This window comes from Hypomesus transpacificus, chromosome 1 (assembly GCF_021917145.1).
Source record: "Hypomesus transpacificus isolate Combined female chromosome 1, fHypTra1, whole genome shotgun sequence".
Taxonomy (NCBI): Eukaryota; Metazoa; Chordata; class Actinopteri; order Osmeriformes; family Osmeridae; genus Hypomesus; species Hypomesus transpacificus.
Window position 1 is genome coordinate 1,898,436 of NC_061060.1, and position 24,036 is coordinate 1,922,471.

At 45.4% G+C, this 24,036-nt stretch overlaps 1 protein-coding gene across 2 annotated transcripts; it reads left to right on the plus strand.

Annotated features, from left to right (window-relative positions):
• The first annotated feature begins 605 nt into the window (after window positions 1-605).
• On the plus strand, window positions 606-19,571 carry tapt1a (transmembrane anterior posterior transformation 1a). 2 transcript variants are annotated; one of them, XM_047020929.1, is made up of 15 exons: window positions 606-843; window positions 2,468-2,598; window positions 4,400-4,518; window positions 5,330-5,362; window positions 9,110-9,272; window positions 9,722-9,857; window positions 10,145-10,242; window positions 10,634-10,703; window positions 11,568-11,648; window positions 12,494-12,603; window positions 13,436-13,495; window positions 13,647-13,715; window positions 14,013-14,089; window positions 14,901-15,082; window positions 17,287-19,571. In XM_047020929.1, exons 1-15 carry the CDS (start codon window positions 654-656, stop codon window positions 17,592-17,594), a joined length of 1,827 nt encoding a protein of 608 aa, XP_046876885.1. In that variant the 5' UTR covers window positions 606-653; the 3' UTR covers window positions 17,595-19,571. The 2 variants fall into 2 exon arrangements, with proteins under 2 accessions (XP_046876885.1, XP_046876893.1); XM_047020937.1 differs by lacking the exon at window positions 5,330-5,362 and having other exon boundaries at window positions 607-843.
• The last annotated feature ends 4,465 nt before the right edge of the window (window positions 19,572-24,036 follow it).

A 24,036-nucleotide genomic window follows, 5' to 3' on the forward strand; every position in this document is an offset into this window, starting at 1 on the left:
TAAATAATTTGCATTTTAGGGTCTGAAGGGCAGGGTCATGATTGATGCCAGTGGTTGTCTTTGATTTTTGGAGCAACTTAAGTGTTTAAAGGATTGCCATGTTGACACAACTTACGATATATCGTGGAGTATTTACTTTTAAGATGGTAATATTTTAATGTTATTGTATTCAGGTTATGGCCTTATTATTGATTAGGCCCAGGCTATTATATTCAAGGTGAAATTAGATGGTGATCGTTAAGTGGGACTTTGTCGCCATCGTGTGGATTTAAATTGACATACAACATACAAAAACACAAAAAATATTTATATTTTATCAAACTGTTCTGGCTTTTACTGTCGGTTAGGCCTATATGTGGTTTTATTGTAACTAGTGAAGAAAACCTTTACTTTGCCGTTACAAAATTTAGAAAGCATGTCCATGTGATTAGTTATGATATTAACTGTCTCCTGTCCGGGGATGCTAACCAGTCTATTCTGTGGACCTGCATTGCATTTAGGCTTCAGTTGCTTCAGTAGGCTACAGTGTGTTTGTGATGCGAGGTAACTAATTGTTTACTTTCTGCCCCCCTGGGCGAAAATGTGATGACGTTGCTTTGGTACACATCAACACAACGACGCTCACATCACTGCCACAGCAGGGCAAAGTGAAGATGGCGGATTCGTTGGGGACCGGGCTGTCAGATAAAAAAGAATCCGAAATTAAGGCCAAGAAGAAGGAAAACCTGTTGTGGGATGATGCACGCAGGTCGGGTAAAATCGGTATTACTCCAGATCTGCCGGAAACGTTGGGGTTTTATGATATAAATGCTGTCAGGCGGGAACAACAACGCGATCTCTCAGGTAGGCTACATAGCAACATAGCAGCTAGGTCAAACCTGTCTAGTTTACTAACGTCCCAGACTGCTTAATTGTTATCTATGGCACAAGGAAAAGTAAGATAATATCTTGAAATATGAACGTGCATGCGAACAAGGTATAGGTAGAACAGAGCCATGCTAGTAGTAGTTCTCGTCTGTAGTCACTGTACAGCGCCTTGGCTTGATCAGACTGAGTGGAGCTAATCACGTCATGGGAGACTGACGGAGCTGCCAGCGTCTAACTTGTGACCTGTCTTCCAATACAAGCTGGCAAAACACAGTTGTATTGCTTTAATTTATACACTATCCTGTCAACGTACACAGCTTATAAATTATGTCGGTTAATTGAGGGAAAATGTGTCCGTGTCCATTATTTAATTTGGCGAATTTGTGTGTGATTGAATGACAATTGCGCTGTTTATTGGGAAGTTGAAAGGGATATAAACTATAGCTCAGTTAGGCTATAGCTAGCAAGCAACGCCAGTGTTCAATAGTTTTCGCAGTATTGGGTACAGCTATTTCGAAGAACGGGTTAATATTTCACTCAGCTGCAGATAGCTGGCTTCCAATGTCATTATCACACTTACGAAGGATCGCTATTGATAGCTAGTTAGCTAACTTGTTGAACCTCCTGGCTCAATGTTGTTGTTCAGCTTGCTTCGAGAGACGTGTAATAGTTATTGTAACTAGTAGAGGCAAGCTAACATTATCGCGCCAAAATTAAACACAAAAGTTGTAAAAAATCATTCCACATTACAGCATCTGTCAAAATAGACTTAATTATCTTTGGAGATGGCTATTGTGTTAAATATGTGATGCATGGCATGTTTGACAGTCACTGTATCAGGTCAATTGGAAAAGACAGTATGGGGTCACTTCGGGTAACGTCCTTAACCTTAGCGAACTTCATCTAGTTTAATAAAGGGGGCGCTTTTTCCCAACATCAGAAAATATCTGTTGACGCCACATTGAGCAACAAAAATGTAGATTTGGTGTAATGCTGTATCATTTTAGTCCAATCTGTGGCTCGAAATACCACAAAGACTGTGGCTCGAGATACCACAAAGACTGTGGCTCGAGATACCACAAAGACTGTGGCTCGAGATACCACGAAGACTGTGGCTCGAGATACCACGTGTTTTGGATTCCCGCAAAGACTGCGGCTTGTATTTTTATTTTTATTATTACTTTTATCACTTGTATTATTGTTTTTATTGAGTTTATGTAAAGCACATTGAGCTGCAATTCTTGTATGGAATGTGCTATATAAATAAAGTCTTATTATTATCATTATTTAAAACAAATAATGCTTTTGTGTTCATGTCATCATGTCAATCACCTGAACAGTCTAGTTTATAGACTGAAAATTGGTAGGCTATTTCTCACCAATGTTTTCAGTATATTTCTACTAAGTACTGTCTGAAATTATCCATTGCCTGGGCATTACAGATTTCTCCACTATACATACAACACCAAAGTATACAGTAGCAGTTTGTAGAAAACACTGTCACGGACAGCCATTGTACCAGCCAGTCATGTGAGGTAGTGAGAGACAATAGGCGGGTGGTAACACAGCGTAAGTAACTGTTGTCATAATGTTATTCCAGATCCTTCGCTGGGGCGCTTCATGTGTGCGGAGCTCACGAGAGGCTACTTCCTGGAGCGTAACGAGGCAAAGTACACGGAGCGCAGAGAGCGCGTGTATACGTGCATGCGCATTCCCAAAGAGCTGGAAAAGGTACAGGACAGTGTGGTCCCTAAGAGTTACCCCTGTGAACTCCTCTCTCTCTCCCCCTTCTCTCTCTCTCTCTCTCTCTCTCTCTCTCTCTCTCTCTCTCTCTCCCCCCTTCTCTCTCTCTCTCTCTCTCTCTCTCTCTCTCTCTCTCTCTCTCTCTCTCCCCCTTCTCTCTCCCCTCCTCTCTCTCTGTTTCACACAAAGAGGGAGAGCTGTGACACACACACGCACACACACACACAGGAAGAGCACTAACAGCCACAGGCACCTATACCATGTACATACATACACACACATGCATCAGCTCACAAAGGTCAGTTCAGAACTGTTTGCTGATAATGTTCTGATAATGTTGGTGCCAAACATAGTGTTGGTGTTTCTTGTGAAACGTTTTAATCATGTTTTGTCATGCTGTCAGTTGGAGGACCAGATCTTTTCATTATAAATGAGAACGTATCAAGACTTTATGTGGATTGAGGGCTGTTTTATGTTTTGTATGTTTTCAGTAAAGCCACTAAGGGGTGGTATTGAGGTATTATTTACTAGAGAAGAAGAGAAACGTTGGAATTTAAAAAGGAAAACAACAAGTGAATACTTTAAATTCCAATATTTAATTTATATTCTTTCAAGCTGAAAAATTTGAAAGATTTAGGCCAAATTATAAAGTAAAATGCAATTATCTCGAGGGCTCAGAATGAAAGTTTAACTGTGTTTACCACAGTGAGTAGACCACACAATCCCAGTGTTTTACATCTTCAGATCCCATTTCCACCCTCAGAAATCCCAGAGGCAACTCCACAAACATGAATCTACAGACTAACTCCAGCCCTTATTGGCTAGCCCGGGCATTCCAAACCCAGGGGACCAGGAAATGTGTGTTCAAACAGACAGTGTAATGACCAACAGCTTACAAAGCCCCACCATCGGCCAATGAAACAGTATCTTTGTTACTCGCTCACCCAGCCCCTCCCCCTCCCCCCCTGGAATCAGGAAGTGTTGTTGCAGCAGCAGCTGGTTTTACTAGGGAGCTTGTGAGGTTAAGGCACGCTGGAACTGGGATATCTTTATGATCCCTCTCCTCATTGGGAAATGGCTGCACTGTTCCATTTCCTGTTTGAGAAGGTAACATGTATGTTTGGGTTTCATAGTTTAGGAGTGATAATCAGCTCTTGACCTTGAAGTCAATCTTTAGTTTTGGAAGATTTTAGTATTTTTATGTAGGACTAACCTGAAAAAAATACAAATTACATGTCAGAGAGAAAATAATAAAATGCTGGGAAGGTTTTTTCTTTAATATTTATCCTTAAATTGTTGTGTTTTTCGTTGACTGTCGTCAAGTTTGTAAAAACCATTGGTTCAAGTCTAGAGTGTAGTGTTGACAGACCGATGGTAGCACCCAGGATAGGAACACAAACACTAGAACCAGAAGAGAAGATCAGGGTGCACGTACTGAAACGTTGATGCCAGATTATTCTTATGTTTTGAAGCTACATTTAAAACTAGTCACACATCAATCTAAATGGCTTATAATATGTTTGAATGCTGATTAATTGTTAACGGTCTAAAAATGACAACCCCTCCTCCTATGATTCTCAACTTACTGTACCCAACCCCCCTTCCATACACCCACCCACCCACACACTCCGCTCCCCACACACACACAGTCTCCCAGTGGAACCATGCATCCCTCTCATTGTGTCTCTCAGCATCGTCAGCATGGTGTGTGCGTCATGTGACCCGCGTCATGTGACCCACGTCATGTGACCCGCGTCATGTGACCCGCGGCGTTGTGTTTGTGTTGCAGCTCATGATCTTTGGCTTCTTCCTGTGTCTGGATGCTTTCCTGTACGTGTTCACCCTGCTGCCCCTCAGAGTCCTGCTGGCCCTGCTGAGAGTCCTCACCCTGCCCTGCTGCAACCTCCGGTGAGAACACACACACACACACTCACTCTCACACACACACACACACACTCTCTCGCACACACACACACTCCCTCTCACACACACACACTCATTTACACTCACTCTCTCAAACACACACACTCACACAAACACACACTCACTTACTCTCTCTCTCTCTCTCTCTCTCTCTCTCTCTCTCTCTCTCTCTCTCTCACACACACTCACTTACTCTCTCTCTCTCACACGCACACTCATGATAATGATGATAACCATGATGATGAATGTGGAGTGTATCCATGGTGATTCGACTGGATACAACCACACCAGAGGGTTTTCATGACAACCATGAATCAGAAGCTAACCTACCTCACACTCTAAGATTCCTGATGTACAGTACTGCTCACTGTAAAAGCAGGAAGTGGACTCTCATAGGCAGCCAGTACGACATGCTAGTATGTAAATATACAGTAGAGTTCATCATGTTAATGGAGCAAAGACCACCCTGTAGTAAGCATGAAAGGGCAGCTTCAGCCACGACAAGCTGCTGCCAGCCAATGAGAACTGATGTTCTTCTTCTACTCTTCTTCTTTATTGGATAGGGATCAGACCACAGTAAAGCATGACCTGTTTTTCACTACAACAATCAGACAATGTGATGTTTTATATGAAGAAAAAAAAAAACGAATCTTAAAGTGGTTGCAACACGAAGTTCAAAGTGTCGTGCCACACACTACGGTACGACGACAACGCCACATTAGGTACAGCAGGCCTACAGTATCTCCCACTGCAGACCCAGGACTCTCTCTGTGTTGTGTGGCTTCCCTCCATGCAGAGTTCATGTCTGTCCGTACTGCAGGAGGAGCAGGTACGTTCCCCTGAACGCCTCCAGCTTCGTCCTGATTGGACGCCTCACCCCATCCACCATCGTGTCTGTTACTGTTCAGCTGAGTGTTGTGTTCATGCTCCACACCAAAGCCATGATCCATCCACAAAGATTCTCTCAAATCCCAACTCCCCCCTCATAGCTAAAGACATGATCCATCCACAAGGATTGTCTAAAATCCCCACTCCTCCCTCATAGCTACATTTACATTGACATTTACATTTAGTCATTTAGCAGACGCTCTTATCCAGAGCGACTTACAGTGGGTACAGGGACATTCCCCCCGAGGCAAGTAGGGTGAAGTGCCTTGCCCAAGGACACAACGTCATTTGCCACAGCGGGGAATCGATCCGGCAACCTAGCTAAAGCTAAAGACATGATCCATCCACAAGGATGTCTAAAAAGCCCTCTCCCCCCTCCCAATTCAAAGCTAAGGGTCAGCAAACAGGCTAATTAATTACAATGTATTCATTTCTAATATTAATAATTGGTTCTTTTATCATACGCTTTTATCCAAAGCGATGTACTGGGAGATGGGATTTGAACCTGCGATCTTTTGATCTGTACATTTTACATTTACATTTTAGTTATTTAACAGACGCTCTTATCCAGAGCGACTTACATTAAGTACAGGGACATTCCCCCCGAGGCAAGTAGGGTGAAGTGCCTTGCCCAAGGACACAGCGTCTTTGGCACGGCGGGGAATCGATCCGGCAACCTTCTGATTACTAGCCCGATTCCCTCACCGCTCAGCCATCTGACTCCCTATCTGTAGTCAAATGCTCTAACCACCGAGCTATACCCGTCATCCGTTAAAAATCAAAAGGGTTTATCTACAAGCTACGTTTCACTCTGAGACAGCTGATGGCCACTTTATAGGTGGCTTATTCACAGATATGATGAGATTAGGAGGGACTGCTCAGTTAATGTTGAGTATTAGTTATCACTGCTGTATAAATGTCAGTGGTCACACGTTTTGGGTGTAATATCATGTCAGAGAGTAAGAAAGAAAGAAAGAAAGAAGGGGGGAGTGGTAGATGGTTGAAGAATCGCTTCCGGCTTCGTCAAAGCGCTGAGCTAGCTAGCTGGCTGCAGCATGTTGATTGGCTGTCCTCAGAAGACTGCAGCGACAGATGGTTGTACTGTCAGTGCTTCCAGTTATGCGCTCAATCACCATTACAGAACACAAGAGACAGGAAATAGATTGTTATGCTTGGAGAACTTCTCCATGAAAGTGTTTAATGGAAGAGCTCATATTTCTTTGGGACTCATGCTGAACATCATGCTGAACCATACTATTTAGATTCAGAGATGGGACGAAGTAAAAATACTTTGTTACTGTACTTAAAACATTTTTGAAAACGTTTTGAAAAAAAACAAATTCAAAAGTTTTTTTTAGAAAGGTTTCTAAATATTTGGGGGAAATAAGGTTTCTAAATATTTTTGGGTTCAAAAAAGTTTTTTGAAAATCCTTTCAAAACATTTTGGTGAAAGTTTTTTTTAAAAGGTTGGAAGATATTTTGGAAAAATAAAAATCCTAAAACATTAAAAAAATAAGTTTAATAATAAATGTTTGCACATTGTTGAGTACTTGATGAGCACTTTACTATACTCTATTGTACTCTACTCTGCTTTAATCTACTCTGTTTTAGGCTTCTCTGTTCTCCTCCTCTCCATTCACTGTGAATAAAAAAAAAAAGAAAGATTGAGAGAAAAAAGAAAAGTACGTTGGAGGCTGTTCCTCCCCTAGAACCTCCTGGCCTGTATTGGAGGCTGTTCCTCCCCTAGAACCTCCTGGCCTGTATTGGAGGCTGTTCCTCCCCTAGAACCTCCTGGCCTGTATTGGAGGCTGTTCCTCCCCTAGAACCTCCTGGCCTGTATTGGAGGCTGTTCCTCCCCTAGAACCTCCTGGCCTGTATTGGAGGCTGTTCCTCCCCTAGAACCTCCTGGCCTGTATTGGAGGCTGTTCCTCCCCTAGAACCTCCTGGCCTGTATTGGAGGCTGTCAGTCACCCAGCACAGGGCTGTGTGACTGGAGCCATACTGGCCTCTGCTGCTGGTGCTGCTTGGCCTTCATGCTCGTCAGCAGGGCGCTGAAGCATCACTGACTGACCTTTACGGAGACAGACTTCCCTCGAGCCCCCCTCCAAACACTCCACAACACACACATCTGTCTGTCTCTCACACACACACACATCTGTCTCACACACATCTGTCTCACACACACACTCTCTGTCACTTTCTTTGTCCCCCCATTTCCTCTTTCCTTCTTTTCTCTCTTCAGTCAATCTCCTACTCTCTCTTTGCCACTCCTCTCTGTCTGTCTCTCTTTGTCTCCTCCCTTCCTCTCTTGCCCTCTCCTACTCTTCTCTCATCCGTCACTCTCCTACTCTTCTACACTCCTTTCTCTCTCTCTCTCTCTCTCTCTCTCTCTCTCTCTCTCTCTCTCTCTCTCTCTCTCTCTCTCTCTCTCTCTCCCTCCCTCCCCCTCTGTCTCTCTCTCTCTCTCTCTCTCTGTGTTTCACACACACACACACAGGATGTGCTGTTGGCCGGTTCAAGCGTTTGTCAGCTGTGGTGAGCTATCAGATGCACCGGCCTGGCTGGTGCTGGTGCTGGTGCCAGGGGAGAGGGTTGCACAGGCCTGGCTCACAGACAGACCACAGGGGGTGCCAGCTCCGGACTCCCACAGCAACATCAGGGTCGTGTTAGGGGTCGGCCACTTCCTGTCTCAGTAGGTGGTGGTGTGCCACTCTTCACCACTAGAGGGGGCTAGCATTCAAGGAAGATTTTTTTCATTGTTTTTTTTGTTCTTGATGGTGGATTTAACGTGACATGTTGTCTCGGTCACTCCACACGGCCCAGTGCAACACAAAGAGAGCTGCGTTAGACTCAGATGACTGTCGCATCCTCTCCAATCTGTGTGTGGTTCAAGGCTCAGGCGATGCCTGTATCTTCACACACATTAATGCTCGCACGCGTACACACAGCAATTCGGAAATCAACCAGGCACTTAAGGAGTTTTGCACTTGCTGAAATCAAGCATCTCATTCAACAGCTAGCTAACTCCACATTCCCTCCAGCTGATGCATGGGCATGGATTGTGCTAACCAAATGCTACTGTAGTGTACCAGCGTAGTGTACTAGCTTAGTGTACTAGTATATTGTACCAGTGTAGTGTACTAGTATAGTGTATTAGCATAGTGTACTAGTATAGTGTACCAGTGTTAGCCTGTAAATATGGTTAAACGTTTTTTCATACATTTTGCTGCTAGCTGCAAATAATAATAATGAATGAACAGATACACCTGTAATTAGGTTGTTAATCTCACCCTAACTTGCCCTTTCAGCCACTAAGCATCCTCCTTTTCTCTGCTGCAAACTTCTGATTGGCTCAAGTTGCCGTCTGTCATCTGCATGTTTTGATGTGCCCGTCCTCTTGCACGTTCCATATCCACTGAGGTTGATCACACCTGCTCTGATGTACTGCCACATTTCCTGTACGTTCACTCTGTGTTCAGCTAACCCAGGTCACTGGCCTCTGATGCCATTAAGCTGCTAATATCCCTCCTGGTATTGGCCTTTTATAGTGCATGAAGCTGTCAGTCAACCATATTCATTACAACAGTAGTCAGACAGGTAATACAAATGGTGTTTAAGATCCTGCTGCAGTATTGTAACGTTGTGTGTGTGTGCGTGTGTGTGTGCGTGTGTGTGTGCGTGTGCCCAGTGGCTCGCGGCTGCTGCAGCCGGCCCAGGTGTGTGACGTCCTGAAGGGTCTGATCCTGCTGCTGTGTTACTCCATGATGCACTACGTAGACTACTCCATGATGTACCACATGATCCGGGGCCAGTCCGTCATCAAGCTCTACATCATCTACAACATGCTAGAGGTACGGGGACTACACTACCCATGATGCACTAGTCACTGCCCTCGATCCCCTACAAACTACCCATGATCCTCTGTACGCCTGGTTCCTACTGTTGTGTATTTTGATGGCCCAGTCCGCAGAGGGTGGTACCTATATACGACATGCTTGTGTATATAAAATATCAAAGTTATTGAGTTAACCATAATTCTACCTTCCATCTTCAAGAGTGGATCAGGCTTGACGGACACGTTCTGTGTTCCGTCTGTGTAACTGTGGCTGTGCCGTCTGTAACTGTGGCTGTGCCGTCTGTGTAACTGTGGCTGTGCCGTCCCTGTAACTGTGGCTGTGCCATCTGTGTATCTGTGGCTGTGCCGTCTGTATATCTGTGGCTGTGCTGTCTCTGTAACTGTGCCGTCTGTGTAACTGTGGCTGTGCCGTCTGTGTAACTGTGGCTGTGCCGTCCCTGCCAGGTCGCTGACCGTCTCTTCTCCTCCTTCGGCCAAGACATTCTGGACGCACTGTACTGGACGGCCACAGAGCCCAAAGAGAGGAAGAGAGACAGCCTGGGGGTCATTCCTCACTTCCTCATGGCTGTGTTCTACGTCTGTATCCTTCCTGGGTAGAAAGGTCGTCCTCTCTCTCTCTCTCTCTTCCCTGTTTAATGTTTTTTATTTTATATTTTTAGCAACTTTTATTGTTGATTAGACAGTACGAGATAACACATGAAAGCAGAGGGGTGGGGGTGGGGGGAGACTTGCTGGAAATAGTCGGACTTAGTCGGAATCTAACCCTTAATGCTATGTTCTTATCGGGTGAGAGACTTGGAAACATACCCTGTTTAGTGGGTTTCTGTCAGTGGAGTTATCTTCCTTCAGCCTCTCTCTTCCCTTCAGTCCTGCATTCCATCCTCATCATGGTCCAAGCCTCCACCCTCAATGTAGCCTTCAACTCCCACAACAAGTCTCTGCTCACCATCATGATGTCTAACAACGTGAGTACTCACACGCACACACACTCTCACGCATGCACACACACACTCCCACGCATGCACACACACACTCTCACGCACACACCGTAGCGGAGTGCTGTCTTCCTGTATCACTTTCCTCATTATTGTGGAGGGGGGGTGTGACTGAGCGGGTAGAGCATTGGGCTAGTAATCTGAAGGTTGCCAGTTCGATTCCCGGCCGGTGCACATGACGTTGTGTCCTTGGGCAAGGCACTTCACCCTACTTGCCTCGGGGAGATTGTCCCTGTACCTACTGTAATTCGCTTTGGATAAGAGCGTCTGCTAAATGACTAAATGTAAATGTAAATTATTAGGGGATGTAAACGTGTCACCATTTATGACGTCCTCCTCTTCTCTATCCGTCCGTGTGCAGTTTGTTGAGATCAAAGGAAGTGTGTTCAAGAAGTTTGAGAAGAACAACCTGTTTCAGATGTCTAATAGTGGTAAGTTGACAAAATTATAAACACAACTCATCTTGTGTCAGTGATGAGTACGTTATCTAAACCCTGGTAGGTTCTGGCATGCAAAGACATAAGGCTAAGTGTTCGACTCAGAGCAGCCTTAAGGTGAAAATACTAACAGTAGGATGTCAGGAATTGATTTGATGTCTCCTTGATGTCGTTTTACGGATCACTGATGCCTTTTGAAGCGGTAATCAGCGCTGTTTATTCAGCTTTGATAAGAGAGGAGAGATACTGTGTGGTTTTAATGCATTCAGAAGGAGGGTGTTTCTGCCTGAGGCAGGGTGTTTCTTCTCAGTGTGTTTTCCTCTCTGCTGCTCTCCTTCTGCTGGAATGAAAAGACCCAAAATAAGACATAATCATTTCCTGTTTCGCCCGCGCAATTTGCTTGCGTCTTTAAAGATCGCTCATTCGTAGAGTTGCTTTCCGCAGGCTGCATCACACTATTGAAAACCCGAGACTGTTTACTGTCCAAAGGCTTTCACAAGGCCAGTGTTTTAGATTTCCACAGGGCCGGTTATAAACCGACGTTTAAAATAATGAGGATAAAATAAATGAATAAATCACCATGTCTTAATTATCTAGCCGCTGTCATTGAGCTGTTGCCTTGTACTGTATGATACCATATAATATGATATCATATTTTTTTGTTCATCAACGTCCCTGAAAGGAAAACTGTTTATCATAGTCTATTGATATAAAAAAAATATATAATCACAATACAAATCACAACACAAAAAAAATTGCAAAGATCGTGAGAATCGCAGTGTTTTGTATCGGCACCCAAGTATCGCTAAGCGAGAAAAAAAAAGTTAATTAATGTAAAATCATCGATTTTCTCCTCAGACATCAAGGAGCGCTTCACTCACTACGTTCTCCTGCTCATCGTGTGCCTCAGAAACATGGAGCAGTTCGCCTGGAACCAAGGTAAACTTTTGCCTTGTTCTGTATCACCTTGGGAAAGGCCTTTCACACATTAGTGGAGAGAGGAGGGTGAGGTCAGTGTTGCCAGGTCCGCGGTTTTCCCGCGGAATTGGGCTCCTTTTGAAGTGTTGCCGCGGGTAGATTTTTTTGTCCGCTGGTTCGGGTAGACCTATTTTGCATGCAAATTACATTAGTATCTTTAAATACAAATTTATATTTTAAATGAAATAATTTATTTATGCCCAAATCCTACCAAACTGACTCCAGATCAGCACATACACACATGGACATGGGGCATGCCCACATACACACACGCACTGTGCGTGTGCACACGTGCCTAATGCTCTCAGTCTCCTGAGAAAATCTCCTGAAAACTGGTTTTAATGCTGGCATACTAAACATTTGGTGTTACTTTGTAGATATTAAAATAGATTTGGCAATGAAAGCAACGCTGTTGGACTTTAAAAGCAGTGTATATGGTTTGGCAGGGGCATATTTTGAGTTCTGATATTGGGCTGGTTTTGGGCTGGTTTTGATTGGCCATTGGGCTGGTTTTGTCACACAGACCTGGCAACCCTGGGTGAGGTGCGCAGGGCCACAGTTGAGAGCTAGCTAATGGCAGTACAGAGATATTAGCTACGGTCATGATGCTAACCTGCTAACATGCCGACTACTGACACGTCTGGTGCTACTGACTAGCGATGTTATGATGCTAACCTGCTAGCTAGTATTAAGGAGTGTGGTGTACGTTGCTTTGTATAACAGCATTTGTTAAATGAGTCATTTTTGTATTGTAAATGTACACGTTAAGTGCAGCGTATGTGACCTGTGTGTGTGTGTGTCTCCAGATCACCTGTGGGTGCTGCTCCCAGACGTCTTCATGGTGATTAGCTCAGAAGTTGCGGTAGACATTGTCAAACACGCCTTCATCACCAAGTTCAACGAGATCACCGCAGACGTAAGCTCTCTCCCCCTCCCCTATTTAATCAGAATGCAGATAAGAACCGCACAAGACGTGGAACATTGTCAACACTTGAGGATTAGGATTTCTATCATATTTTTTCAATTACAGTTCATTCTATTCACACTTTCCCGTCGAAAGACGTGACCCTTTTATGAATCTCGTGTAGAAGCTTTTAATTCATCAGCATTAATTGAATATCATTTCTAATTGGCCCGTGGTGAGGAGGAGAAGGTCTCCCATGCGGTTGGAGACAGTTGGAGGAGAATCAAAGCTGTTCTTCTGGGAGGGTCTCCCCTCATCGGAGGGATTATTCAGTGTTTGGGCCTGGCTGGATTTCACGGTGGCTTAGTCTGTCGGAGCAGTGTTCAGTGTGAAGCCAGCCGTGTGCTGGTTCTGTGCTGCGAGCCTTGTGTAGCCTGTGAGGGTTCCTCTCTCCTCACAGCTCCCGTTCCCAACCTGCTCCAGAACAATAACACTGCAGATTACATCCTGGGCCTCCGGGACTGTGTGTGTGTGTGTCCGTGTGTGTGTGTCCGCTTGTGCATGCATGTCCGTGTGTGCCCTTGGTGTGTGTGTGTCCCCGCTTGTGCATGCATGTCCGTGTGTGTGTGTGCCCCCGTGCGTGTGTGTGGAGGCTGGAGGAGAGGCAGCCCATTGTTAAGTACAGCCCACAGCCCACCATATCTCTACACAGCTGACCTCTTACCTCAAGACTCTGCTCGGCAGTGACTACCTGCACTTGTCTGCCAGGCAATCTTCTCTAAGAAACTACAGTATTGTGTGTGTGTGTCAAAGACAGTAAAGTCAGTTGTTTGCTTACCTCCAGGTGTATAGTGAATACCGAGCCAGTCTGGCCTTCGATCTCGTAAGCAGTCGACAGAAAAACGTACGTCTCCCCCCCCCCCCACACACCCCCACCTTCATAAATAAACCACCGCCGCCATCATGCACACACCAGCCTGCGACGTTCCGCCCACAGCGTTAATCACAGTGTTTTGTTCGGTGGGTTTAATGAATATGCGTGTGTTGAATCTCAGGCTTGTACCGACTACAGCGACTCAGTGGCCAGGAGAATGGGCTTCATCCCTCTGCCTTTAGCAGTTCTGGTGAGAACCACAACGTCATCAACATTCATGTCTGCTCTGTTCGCTGTTGGGTGCTGTCAGGTTATGTAATGTTGAATCCTAATTTAAGATCCGCTCTCTAATATACGTTTGTTCATACGAACTGTAATCTGTAGGATTTACTTCTTGCTGTTGATAACGTAACGACCCAAGCTTTCAAACCTTTTAAACTTTTTGTCTGCAACCCTATTTAGGTTATTGATACACAGCACACTGAGCTATAATGGCAGAGCGCGTTGTTGTGTCTGCATCCTGATGTTGTTTTGGATGTTTCCCCAGCTCATCCGAGTGGTCATGACGTCTGTGAAGGTGCAGGGGGCGCTGTCCTACGTCTGTCTGCTCCTCTTCTACCTGGGGTGAGATTCAAACTAAGACATCCCGTCCTAACTGAAAGATGTTAGTCCTTTAGCCAGCTCCTCTCTCCCCCACATATGGCCCCCTTCTGTCCCCCCTCTCTCCCCCACATGGCCGTCATGTTCCCTGCCACCACCTCTCACCCTCAGCAGGAGCTAACAATAGCTGTGCCCAGACCAGCTCCCCGTGTCTGGGGAGAGACTGCTCTCGTGAGTCCAGGCCCCCGGGGCTTGGTGGTCCACATACCCACATCAGCATGTCTCTTTGCGTCGGATGTCAAACCCTTCTCACCCAGAGACCCAGTGGCCAGGCTCAGAATCGGACAGATTCAGAGGGAGTTTGTGTTGTGCGATGAGACCGGGGATTTGACCCCGTTTTGGGAGCTGTGACCTCTGGCCCTGACTCTGGTCCTGACTCTGGCCCTGACTCTGGCCCTGACTCTGGCCCTGACTCTGGTCCTGACTCTGGCGCTGACTCTGGTCCTGACTCTGGCCCTGACTCTGGTCCTGACTCTGGTCCTGACTCTGGCCCTGACTCTGGCCCTGACTCTGGCCCTGACTCTGGCTAAGCTGTGTGGGACTGGGGAGGACGGCTCAGGCCGCTGCCAGACTGTTCAGCCCGTGTAAAGAAGCACCAGCTGTTTCATGTATACATTTATTTATATCTCTACGTCTGGATTGTCGAGGAAGCTTAAAAATCTAACATTTCACAGTCAGTAACAGTCCGTATGACGACATCCTTGAAAGTACTTGATGTTGACACTGCATTTGTTGTTGTTGTTGTTGATGCTTCTTCCGGCTACTTCCTGTTCAGGATGGTGACTCTGAAAGTGTTGAACAGCATCGTGCTGCTGGGGAAGTCCTGTGTGTACGTGAAGAGAGCCAACATGGAGGACAAGCTGTTTGGCCCGCCCGCGCCCCCCCCTTCCTCCTCCTCCTCCTCCTCGGCAGGGAAGACCCCCAGCAGGACCAAGACCAAGTGCCCCGCCCCCCCAGGTACAGAGGGGAGGGGCTCTGTGGTGTTGAATGACTTGTGTGTTTCCAACTTGAGGAAGCCCCTGGGGCTTGACACACACACACACACACATACACAAACCAACACACACATACACAAACATACACAAACACACACATACACAGCAGGTGTCAGTTCGGGAGTAGGAGAGGGTTTTCATAGTGTTTTGTCTGTATCCTACTTTACTCCTGGTTAACCCCATTCACATGATGATTTCCTCTTAGCGTCCCAGCCTGCCCATTTTAGCCTTAAGAGAGGAGAGATGTGTTGTCAACAGAAGTAATTGACCCCTGGGGCGTACACACTCAACCAACACACACAGACACGCACACAGGGCTGTAGTTGAATGAGAAATGATGTAACTTTTAAGTACACTCACAAACAAACACACATGAAGCACCGAAGTCGACACACACACACACAGATGCATAAAGAAAAGTAAAAAATTGTGTCACTTCTTAAGTTGAGTGTGTTTGTCTCTGTGTCTGTCGCTGGCTCGGCCGACGTGTCTGCTGTGCCAAGCTGAGAGCTTTAGTGCTGCGGGGCCTCCACAGTGTCATGTCCCATCAACCCTCACCCTCTGGAGGTTTCCTGCACAAACCGTTTTCCACAGCTCTGCCTAACTATGTTTAGGATCTCCACGTACTACATGACTATTGAAACATCAATCCGTGTTAGGCGAGTCAGGAATGACTGAAGCCTGAATGGACAGTCTCTTTCACTTACAGGGCCTGGTGTTGGCACAGTCTGGAACTGGATAGATGGCTGAGTTTGTAGATGTTTATTTTGCTTTAACCAGCTTCATCTTTACTTCTGTCTATGTGGGCCATGTGGAGTCAGATGCCAGTCGTAAATTATAATGAAAGATTTAATGAGTTTCAGATGTCTATATATTTGAGAGTACATTTAATTGATTTGGTCGTAGGTCTATCTGTCGTTCCTGCTTTGTTTCTAATGATGTGGATCCCAGCAGACAGGATGTCTGTATGCAGGTGTTTACATAGGTCAGGCGTCTGTCCTGTGGGCTGAGAGACAACTTTCTGATGGGTAAAATAGTTGTGACCTCTAGCTGAGGCTGTGTGGAAGCTACAGAGATCTTACATTTCATTTAGTCATTTAGCAGGCGCTCTTATCAAGAGTGACTTACAGTAAGTACAGGGACATTTCCCCCCCGAGGCAAGTAGGGTGAAGCACCTTGCCCAAGGGCACAACGTCATTTTGCACGGCCAGGAATCGAACCGACAACCTTCTGATTAAGAGCCCGATTTCCTAACCACTCAGCCATCTGACTCTTGACGTCCGATGTGTCTTCCTTACGTCTCACTGGGAAAGCTGCCGTAGAAATTGTTGTTATAATATTCTCTGTTCTAGACCACAAACCCTGGGGTTCAATTTCATGGACGGGTGAATTAATAGTCAATTTAGTGTCTTCCTGAAGCCCTTTACAGAGTAAGGACCCACCGGTGTTACATCTCATGGTCTGACACTGTGTAACAGGATTTGATTCAATGAATCACATTGATTCATTATCACTTCCTGCTGCTGCAGATCGTGGTTTATGTTTTGTTCTGCTTTTCTGTGTGAAGCATTGAATCGTTTTCCAGAAATCCTGCGTGCCTGAATGTAGGGCGGATATCTTCAACCTCATTTGCAGGAACAGAAATGTATTTGGTTAAATGTGTACACACACACACACAGTAGACTGCTGGCCTCTTGGTACTATAAACTGTATTTCAGGATGCGTGTGTGTTATGGTGGACCCCCGGGCAGAGTTGCTGTTTCTGTAGAGGAGCTCAAGCATACATGATCCGGCTTCCCTAAACTCCTCTCAATGTGGAACATCATGATTTTCCCTTTTTTCTGTCGCTTGGTCAGCTTCATGTGGCTGCTCTGTTCTGTGACATTTTTGCTATGAACCCACATTTGAAAGCGTTGTTGGCATCTATGTTGCCATCAATGTTGGCTAAGTGTATCTTTTACTAAACTGTTCCTTTTTGTATTTTCTATTTTAAGGCAAGACCAACAGTACAAATATTTGTGGTTGAACTGTTTCACGAATATGCTACAATCTGTTCTACATTCACTTTGATTGTTCTGAAACCTCAGTTAGGGATGCTGTTTGTGGACTGTGTCAAAACTTGTGCTGAAACTCTGGTGACGGTTTTTCTGTCTTTGTGCTTTTCAGGTCAAGCCTGGGTAGAGAAGACCCCCCCCACCCCCACCCCTGGCACCAACACCACCACCTCCTCCTTCATCACCAGCCAACCTACAGCTAGGCTAGAAACATTACCCAGTCCTTCCCAGACAGCCCCCCTGGGCAGTAAGGACCCTGACCCCGACCTGGAGCCCCCCACCGCCACCCCGTCCCCCTCCACCAGCGAGGAGAAGGAGGAGGAGGAGACACACGAAGCCCCTGAACTCAAACCGCAGACCCCCAAGAAGGACCTGCTGGAGATCGACCGCTTCACAATATGTGGTAATCGCATCGACTGAGGTCGACGGGGACTGGCTAAGCCGTCTCCCTGACGACCCCTGACCCCAGGGACAACCACTCAGGAGAGGTGATGGTCCCAAGCCTCCGCAGTCTGGCTTTCACGGCCACAGTCAGTGTAGCGAAGAGTATTTATTTGACATTTAAACAGTCTGGTAAGTTATTGGGGGCCGGGGAAGGTGTGGAAACCTCGTCTGCTGGAGGGTTGTAGGCGTGGGAGGAGGCCAAGTTCAGGGACTCCAGCCAGACTCTCCGGGTGGCAGGTGAAGATGACGTCTGGGCCTGTCAGAGGAACCAGGGACCTGAAGTCCACGTTCTCCCGTAGCTATGTGTCACGGAGAACAAAATTCACGGAAGAAAATCCAGAAGACTTTACCTCAGAAGTACAATCTGGAGCCTTTTTTATTGTTTACACAAACATATTCTTTGAAAACCATAGTCGTTTGCCAACGGTACCATTTTAGAACCGTCAGTTAGAAGGTGGAAAAAGAGAAAATGACAAGGTGCTTTTAGCTCTGCTTCAATTACATGAAGGAAACCTTTCCAGAATACAGATTTTCTTTGCACAAGGTTTTAATCCAACTAAGTTTCGAGTAGTAAAAAACAAAAAAGGAGCCTAATATAGAGGCTACATTTACAAGGTGATTAAGAGTTGTTTATCCTGAGGACCCCTTGTGTGAAGGCCTCTAGCGGTGTTGTTCATCCCATCGAACATCTTCTGGTTTGTCGAGACAATTTGCACTGATGTACCCTGTTGTCTTAAACGCTCATAACAGTGAGTTTTTTGGGGATATTTCCTTTGACATTTTCCGACACTTTTGATGTTTACATACTTTGGCTTTCAGAAGCTATACCGCCAAAACATGGCGTCATTTCTGACCATGCATTTTCAAACCATTTCAGTTGCCATTTTCTGAGTGAAAGCGTCTTGCTACCATCTAGCCTAGCTTTAAATTGGTAAAGTTATCAAATATTATAAGCTTACGTTTGTAGGCTTATGTTTGCCAACCTATAACAGTGACCAAAAAATTGATCATACTGCAAACCTTTGATTTAAAAACTTATGTCAGAATGTAATATTAAATACATTGTTGTACTGACTATACTGTAGGATTTTATATTCAAATACTGAACCATAAATTCATTACTGCAATGCTGATATCTCTTTTGTTTCAAGAGGAATGAAAGCCACTGCTTGAAACCAGCTAACAGACTAAGCAGAAATGAACAATTGATGCCAGCATGAAAAAGCACTTTGTGTTTCCCGCTGTTTTTAAGCCACACTTTGCATTATATGTGGGACTAGTCCCCGTGGTAACTTCATGAGTGTCGCAAGGAGACTAGTCCCCATGGTAACTTCATGAGTGTCGCAAGGAGACTAGTCCCCGTGGTAACTTCATGAGTGTCGCAAGGAGACTAGTCCCCGTGGTAACTTCATGTGTCCAAGGAGACTAGTCCCCATGGTAACTTCATGAGAATAGCTATGAGACTGTGTTAAATAATAAGAGACTATTGTATCTGTTTTATTGTACATAAAGTTTGTTGCATAATAATTTAACACTATGGGTGTCACAGGGTAATGAAAGAAGTTTTTACACTGGTATTGAGGATGCTCGTCTTGTGACGTCTTGTAAAGTGTGGCTATTCTCAGAAATATGAGGAAGGCTGACGACGGCTTGTTAATGCATATCAGATTTAGTTTGAAGAATAACAGTTTTATTCTTTGCCATTGTAATAATACAGACAAATAGTTATATTTTTTTGAGCTGCAAATTGTAATATTTGAAAGTATTTTTGTGCCTGGAAATTGTCACCACTGAACTTCCTCCTGGTACATTTTTTAGTGTTCTTATGCAAGCAATGACGGAACAGTTCACTTAATTTTCTGTTTGGTTCATAAAGCAATGTTTATATAAAACTGCCCTCCTTTGTTGTAAGGACAAAAAAAAAATCTAATAAAAGTTATTTTATAAGTTCGACCTTTATATTAGTCAAATGTGTGCGTCTTTAAAGGTAGGCAGGGGCACCGCCAGGAATTTTGGACCCCATGAAAAATAAAAAGGTGATAATTGCTATTAGTTTTTCAATTTTTGGGGGCCCCTGTCAGTCAGGGGCCCTTGGGATTGCCCTAACTTTTCCCCCCTATACGGCGAAGGAAGGGATGTCAGGCCTACATAGTTTCTTCGTCCTACACATTCACACAGTTGGTCAACTGTATTTGTTTGACTGAATCGAAGAGGCGGGGTGGTGTGGGGGTGATTAAATAGTGTTTACTTAGCGTATAAGCTGTTACTCGCACAACGATGACCTCACCTCCTACAAAGAGGGGCAGTGATTCAGACAGGTAGCCGGTGTAAATCCACCTCCAGCCAAGCCTGGCTTTGAGGCCTAATCTTCTTACCTCAGGAAAGTCCCCTGCTCTCCTCTCAGTTTCAGCTTCCAGGAACTGCTCAGGTAGTACTCTTGTTGGTGTCTGTCCAGTAACGGCTGGGGCTGTACACGGTAAACGTCCACCAAACGTGATGAGTATAGCCAGGGGCGGACTGGGGGGGGGAAAAGTGGCCCAGGAGTTACTGTCAGACCGGCCCACTCAGTACACGGCGCGTTGCCCACTCAATGCATCGCACGTATCGACCAATCAGTGGCCTACTTGGAAAAATACCCATACAGTTAACACTATTTTGGATAATTAAAAAGAAATTACATCATATATTTTCTTACTTTGAACGTCCGAAGTCCGTAAGAACTCATTTCAGTAGACACTTGTAAAATAGGCACCATGAGTGGGAATACAGATCGCGAGGAGGAGTGTAAGACTCAGTGATTTAAGATGGTTTTAGAGCGAATTATATGTGTTCAAGCTGTGTAATATGGAAAATATTTGGAGGTGCCGGCCATGTCAGAGGGAGGGCCGGTTGGTGATGGAAGTGGGCCGGTATTTTGGACCATTTCAAACACGTCGGCCCACCGGGGATTTGTGCGGTAAACCCCCCATAGCCAGTCCGCCCCTGGTTTAGCTTAGCGGTTAGAGCATTGAACTGCAGATCAAGAGGTTGCAGGTTCAAATCCCTGTACAGCTCTTTGGATGAAACACTTTCCATGAAGTTTACTTCTATAACTATGTCCTAGTTAAAAATTAAGTACACAGACCCCCAAAAAATGTTGTGGTGTTAATGTGTTAAAGATATGGAATACATAATTGTAAAATTTGCTAAACATTATATAACATTACATTCTCTGCTATGTGTCAAACCTGACTTCTGTACTGAGAGACACCACTATGTGGAAACACCTCTCTCTTTCTCTCTCTCTCTCTGTCTCTCTGTCTCTCTCTGTGTGTCTCTCTCTCCCCCTCTCTCTCTCTCTCTCTCTCTCTCTCTCTCTCGCTCGCTCGCTCGCTCGCTCTCTCTGTCTCTCTCTGTGTGTCTCTCTCTCTCTCCCCCTCTCTCTCTCTCTCCGTCTCTCTCTCTGTCTCTCTCTCTCTCCCCCCCTCTCTCTCTCTCTCTCTCTCTCTCTCTCTCTCCCCCTGTCTCTCTCCGTCTCTCTCTCTGTCTCTCTCTCTCTGTCTCTCTCTCTCTCCCTCTCTCTCTCTCTCTCTCTCTCTCTCTCTCTCTCTCTCGGATGTTTCCTGCTAACCTGCTGTCGCTGTACCTCCTCCAGCAGGTCTAATGAGCCTGAGCGTGCGCTGAAGGAAGGTGTTCTTTCTCTGTGATCCAAGCCTGTGTCCAGAGGCCCCCGTCCAGAGGCCCCCACCCAGAGGCCCTGGCCTCAGGGTGGGAGAGCAACAAGGACCTCATTGTACCCGGCTGGGTGTGAGCTTAGCCGGGCTCCGCTCCACCAATCACAGGTCCTGTGTCTGCAGCCTACCCCAGGTATATCGTATCCTTCCTTCCCCTCAGGGGGGTGAAGGTTGAAAGGACACTGAACACCTGTGATGAAGGGGGCAGCCAGAAAGAGAGGCCATTTTGGCATCTGTTGATGTGGAATTCAGTGGAGTAGGCAGGTCTATTCATTTCAGGGGCTTTTGGGAATTGTCTTTTGTTTTCTCATTCTCTGGGGACGGGGTAGGCTCGGTCAAAACAGGATCTTGAACGTCCTGCTTCATACAATGTAAGCTAATATGTTCATTGGGAATATTCTAGTTATTAAACTTCATTTTTATTCGTTTATTATTTTAAAGAATCGTTTCCCGTATTAATTTCCTTCACTGTTAACAATGTAGGCCTGTAATATGTGTAATGGTTCATCCTCTCTCACCCGACAGGAGGAGCGCTTCCCATTGGACCAGACAGTATCCCGGGCCTCACAGCAAGTAGAGCGGCGGCGCGCGTATACGCACGCTCTCTCGCGCAGCCAACTGTTCCTGCGCCTCCTCGCACAGATGCTGCACGAGCCAAGTCTACACTCGGTGTTATCTTGCAGGAGGAGACCGTGTAGAGGACCGGAGGGAAGAAGCGCCTGTCTTGCGTCCTTCTGAGGAGCCACTGACCGTGGGAATGATGATTATCACGAATTCTTCAGCAGGCAGCAGGACTTAACCTGTAGTCCATCCATTTTGACACTGCTTTCGTCCCCCGCATTTCCTCTTATTTCCTTGCCTCTGTAGACATAAGAAACTAGCGATTTTTATATATATCCCCAGTAATCTGCGTTTCCCGTTTACTTCAAGCCTTGCACTTGACGCGATGTGGAAACCCGGTCTCATTCTCCTCTTTTGCGGACTAACGTCCTGCGAACTCCTGCAAGAAACGGAGCCCCGTAAACATCCACCGTCGGAAAAGTTGGATTTTGGCTATGTCCCTTCAGGAGTTTACGAGACCATGGCCCATTACGAACCGGGAGTAATAGGGATACTGTTCCACATGGTGCACGCGTTCCTTTACGTTGTGCAGCCCAACCCTTTCCCTGAAGGTAAGCAATGAGTCGTTAGTGCAATCTCGGTATGAACCGGAACGTAGCTGTCCCAAATGTTTTCTTTTAGCTATAACGATTTGAGACATAATAAGGCATGGAGTGCCACTATTACAGAGTCCATACATTTGATTTGTGACATGTTTTAGGTCTTGGAACAGTCGCCATATTAAAATGCATTTCGTTGCAGATATTTTAAATGAGATTCAGATGGATTTTACAGTCCACTGAATGCAACAACAGCAGTGCATGTCTGCTACATTAGTTGCAAATTCATAAACCCGTCTAGAAAGAGGTCGCTATAGTTTCTTTCGCCTGTGGTTGAACAGTGTCCGAATTTCAAAGAAGCACCCTCGCTGACTATCATGTGGCCACTGGTCACTTAACAGACAATCGGTGCTCCAGAAAACGTCATCTACCAATGTGGACGGAGAGGGATTACCGATTACTGATTGGAGCTGGTTCGGCATTTAATGCAATTAAGGCTAACCTTCTCCAAACAAAAATACGGTGTGCCTAAAGTAGAAGGAGAACTAGGCCTATTGGTTTTGTCATCATCAATGTTTCTGTGTTCATAGTCAATTGAAAAAACCCTACAGATTACAGTGTCTCCCAGAGTCACCTTGCTAATTAGGTAATCCCATAATCCAGAGGACCATATGGTACGGTTTTATTTTCCAGTTTGTCAAAAGCTTCCTCATACGAAGTTCTCATAATGTTTGGTCAATGGAGTTTCAAGAGTTTGTTTCATCCAACAATAAACCTACAAAAATTACATGTCAGATGCAATCTACCATATTGATGTAGGCTATAGCCGGTCCTAAAACTAGTCACCGAGCACACTGGAAGTGTTCCTATAAACACTGAATTCAATACCCAAATCACATCAACATGATTGAGCGTGCATGAGTAATTTGGTATTTAAACATTTGGGCATGGTTGATCATGATTAGAGTTTGGGTCATGATCAAAGGGAAATTCTAATTTACATGTAGTCATTGAGCAGACGCTCTTATCCAGTGACTTACAGTAAGTACAGGGACATTCCCCCGAGGCAGGTAGGGTGAAGTGCCTTGCCCAAGGACACATCATTTTTCATGGCCAGGAATTGAACCGGCAACCTTCTGATAGGTAGCCCGATTCCCTCACCGCTCAGCCATCTGATGCCCTACATTGGTTCTGTCTTTTCACTGTGGTTTCCCCACAACAGGATGAGTGACAGCCACATGCCAATTAATTGAACCAATAAAATGCAAGCATGGAGATTTAGAATGATAATCCAGCGATCTGTCAGATCCGTTTTGATTGGAGTAGAAAGGCTCGGAAGAAACTTCACAGTCGTGCAGGGTTGAAACTCAGTGCATCAATATCGATTCGGTGTCATATTGTCTGTCATACAGGCCAGTTAGTGTGTATGATTTGAGAAGATCATAGGTGATGCCTCTCCAATCATGCTCAGTCACACATTACAAGGTTAAAATAGGATATGTATTAGGCTATATTACAATTTGTATTGGTTTTAGTCCATGTTTT

What these genes read in the sequence shown, in the direction of transcription:
- tapt1a (XM_047020929.1), top strand. Translation starts at nt 654, where the DNA reads ATGGCGGATTCGTTGGGGACCGGGCTGTCAGATAAAAAAGAATCCGAA. An exon ending in CTGCCCTGCTGCAACCTCCG is followed by an intron (nt 4,519 to 5,329) that starts GTGAGAACACAC and finishes CCCTCCATGCAG; the next exon opens with AGTTCATGTCTGTCCGTACT. An exon ending in CCATCATGATGTCTAACAAC is followed by an intron (nt 10,243 to 10,633) that starts GTGAGTACTCAC and finishes GTCCGTGTGCAG; the next exon opens with TTTGTTGAGATCAAAGGAAG.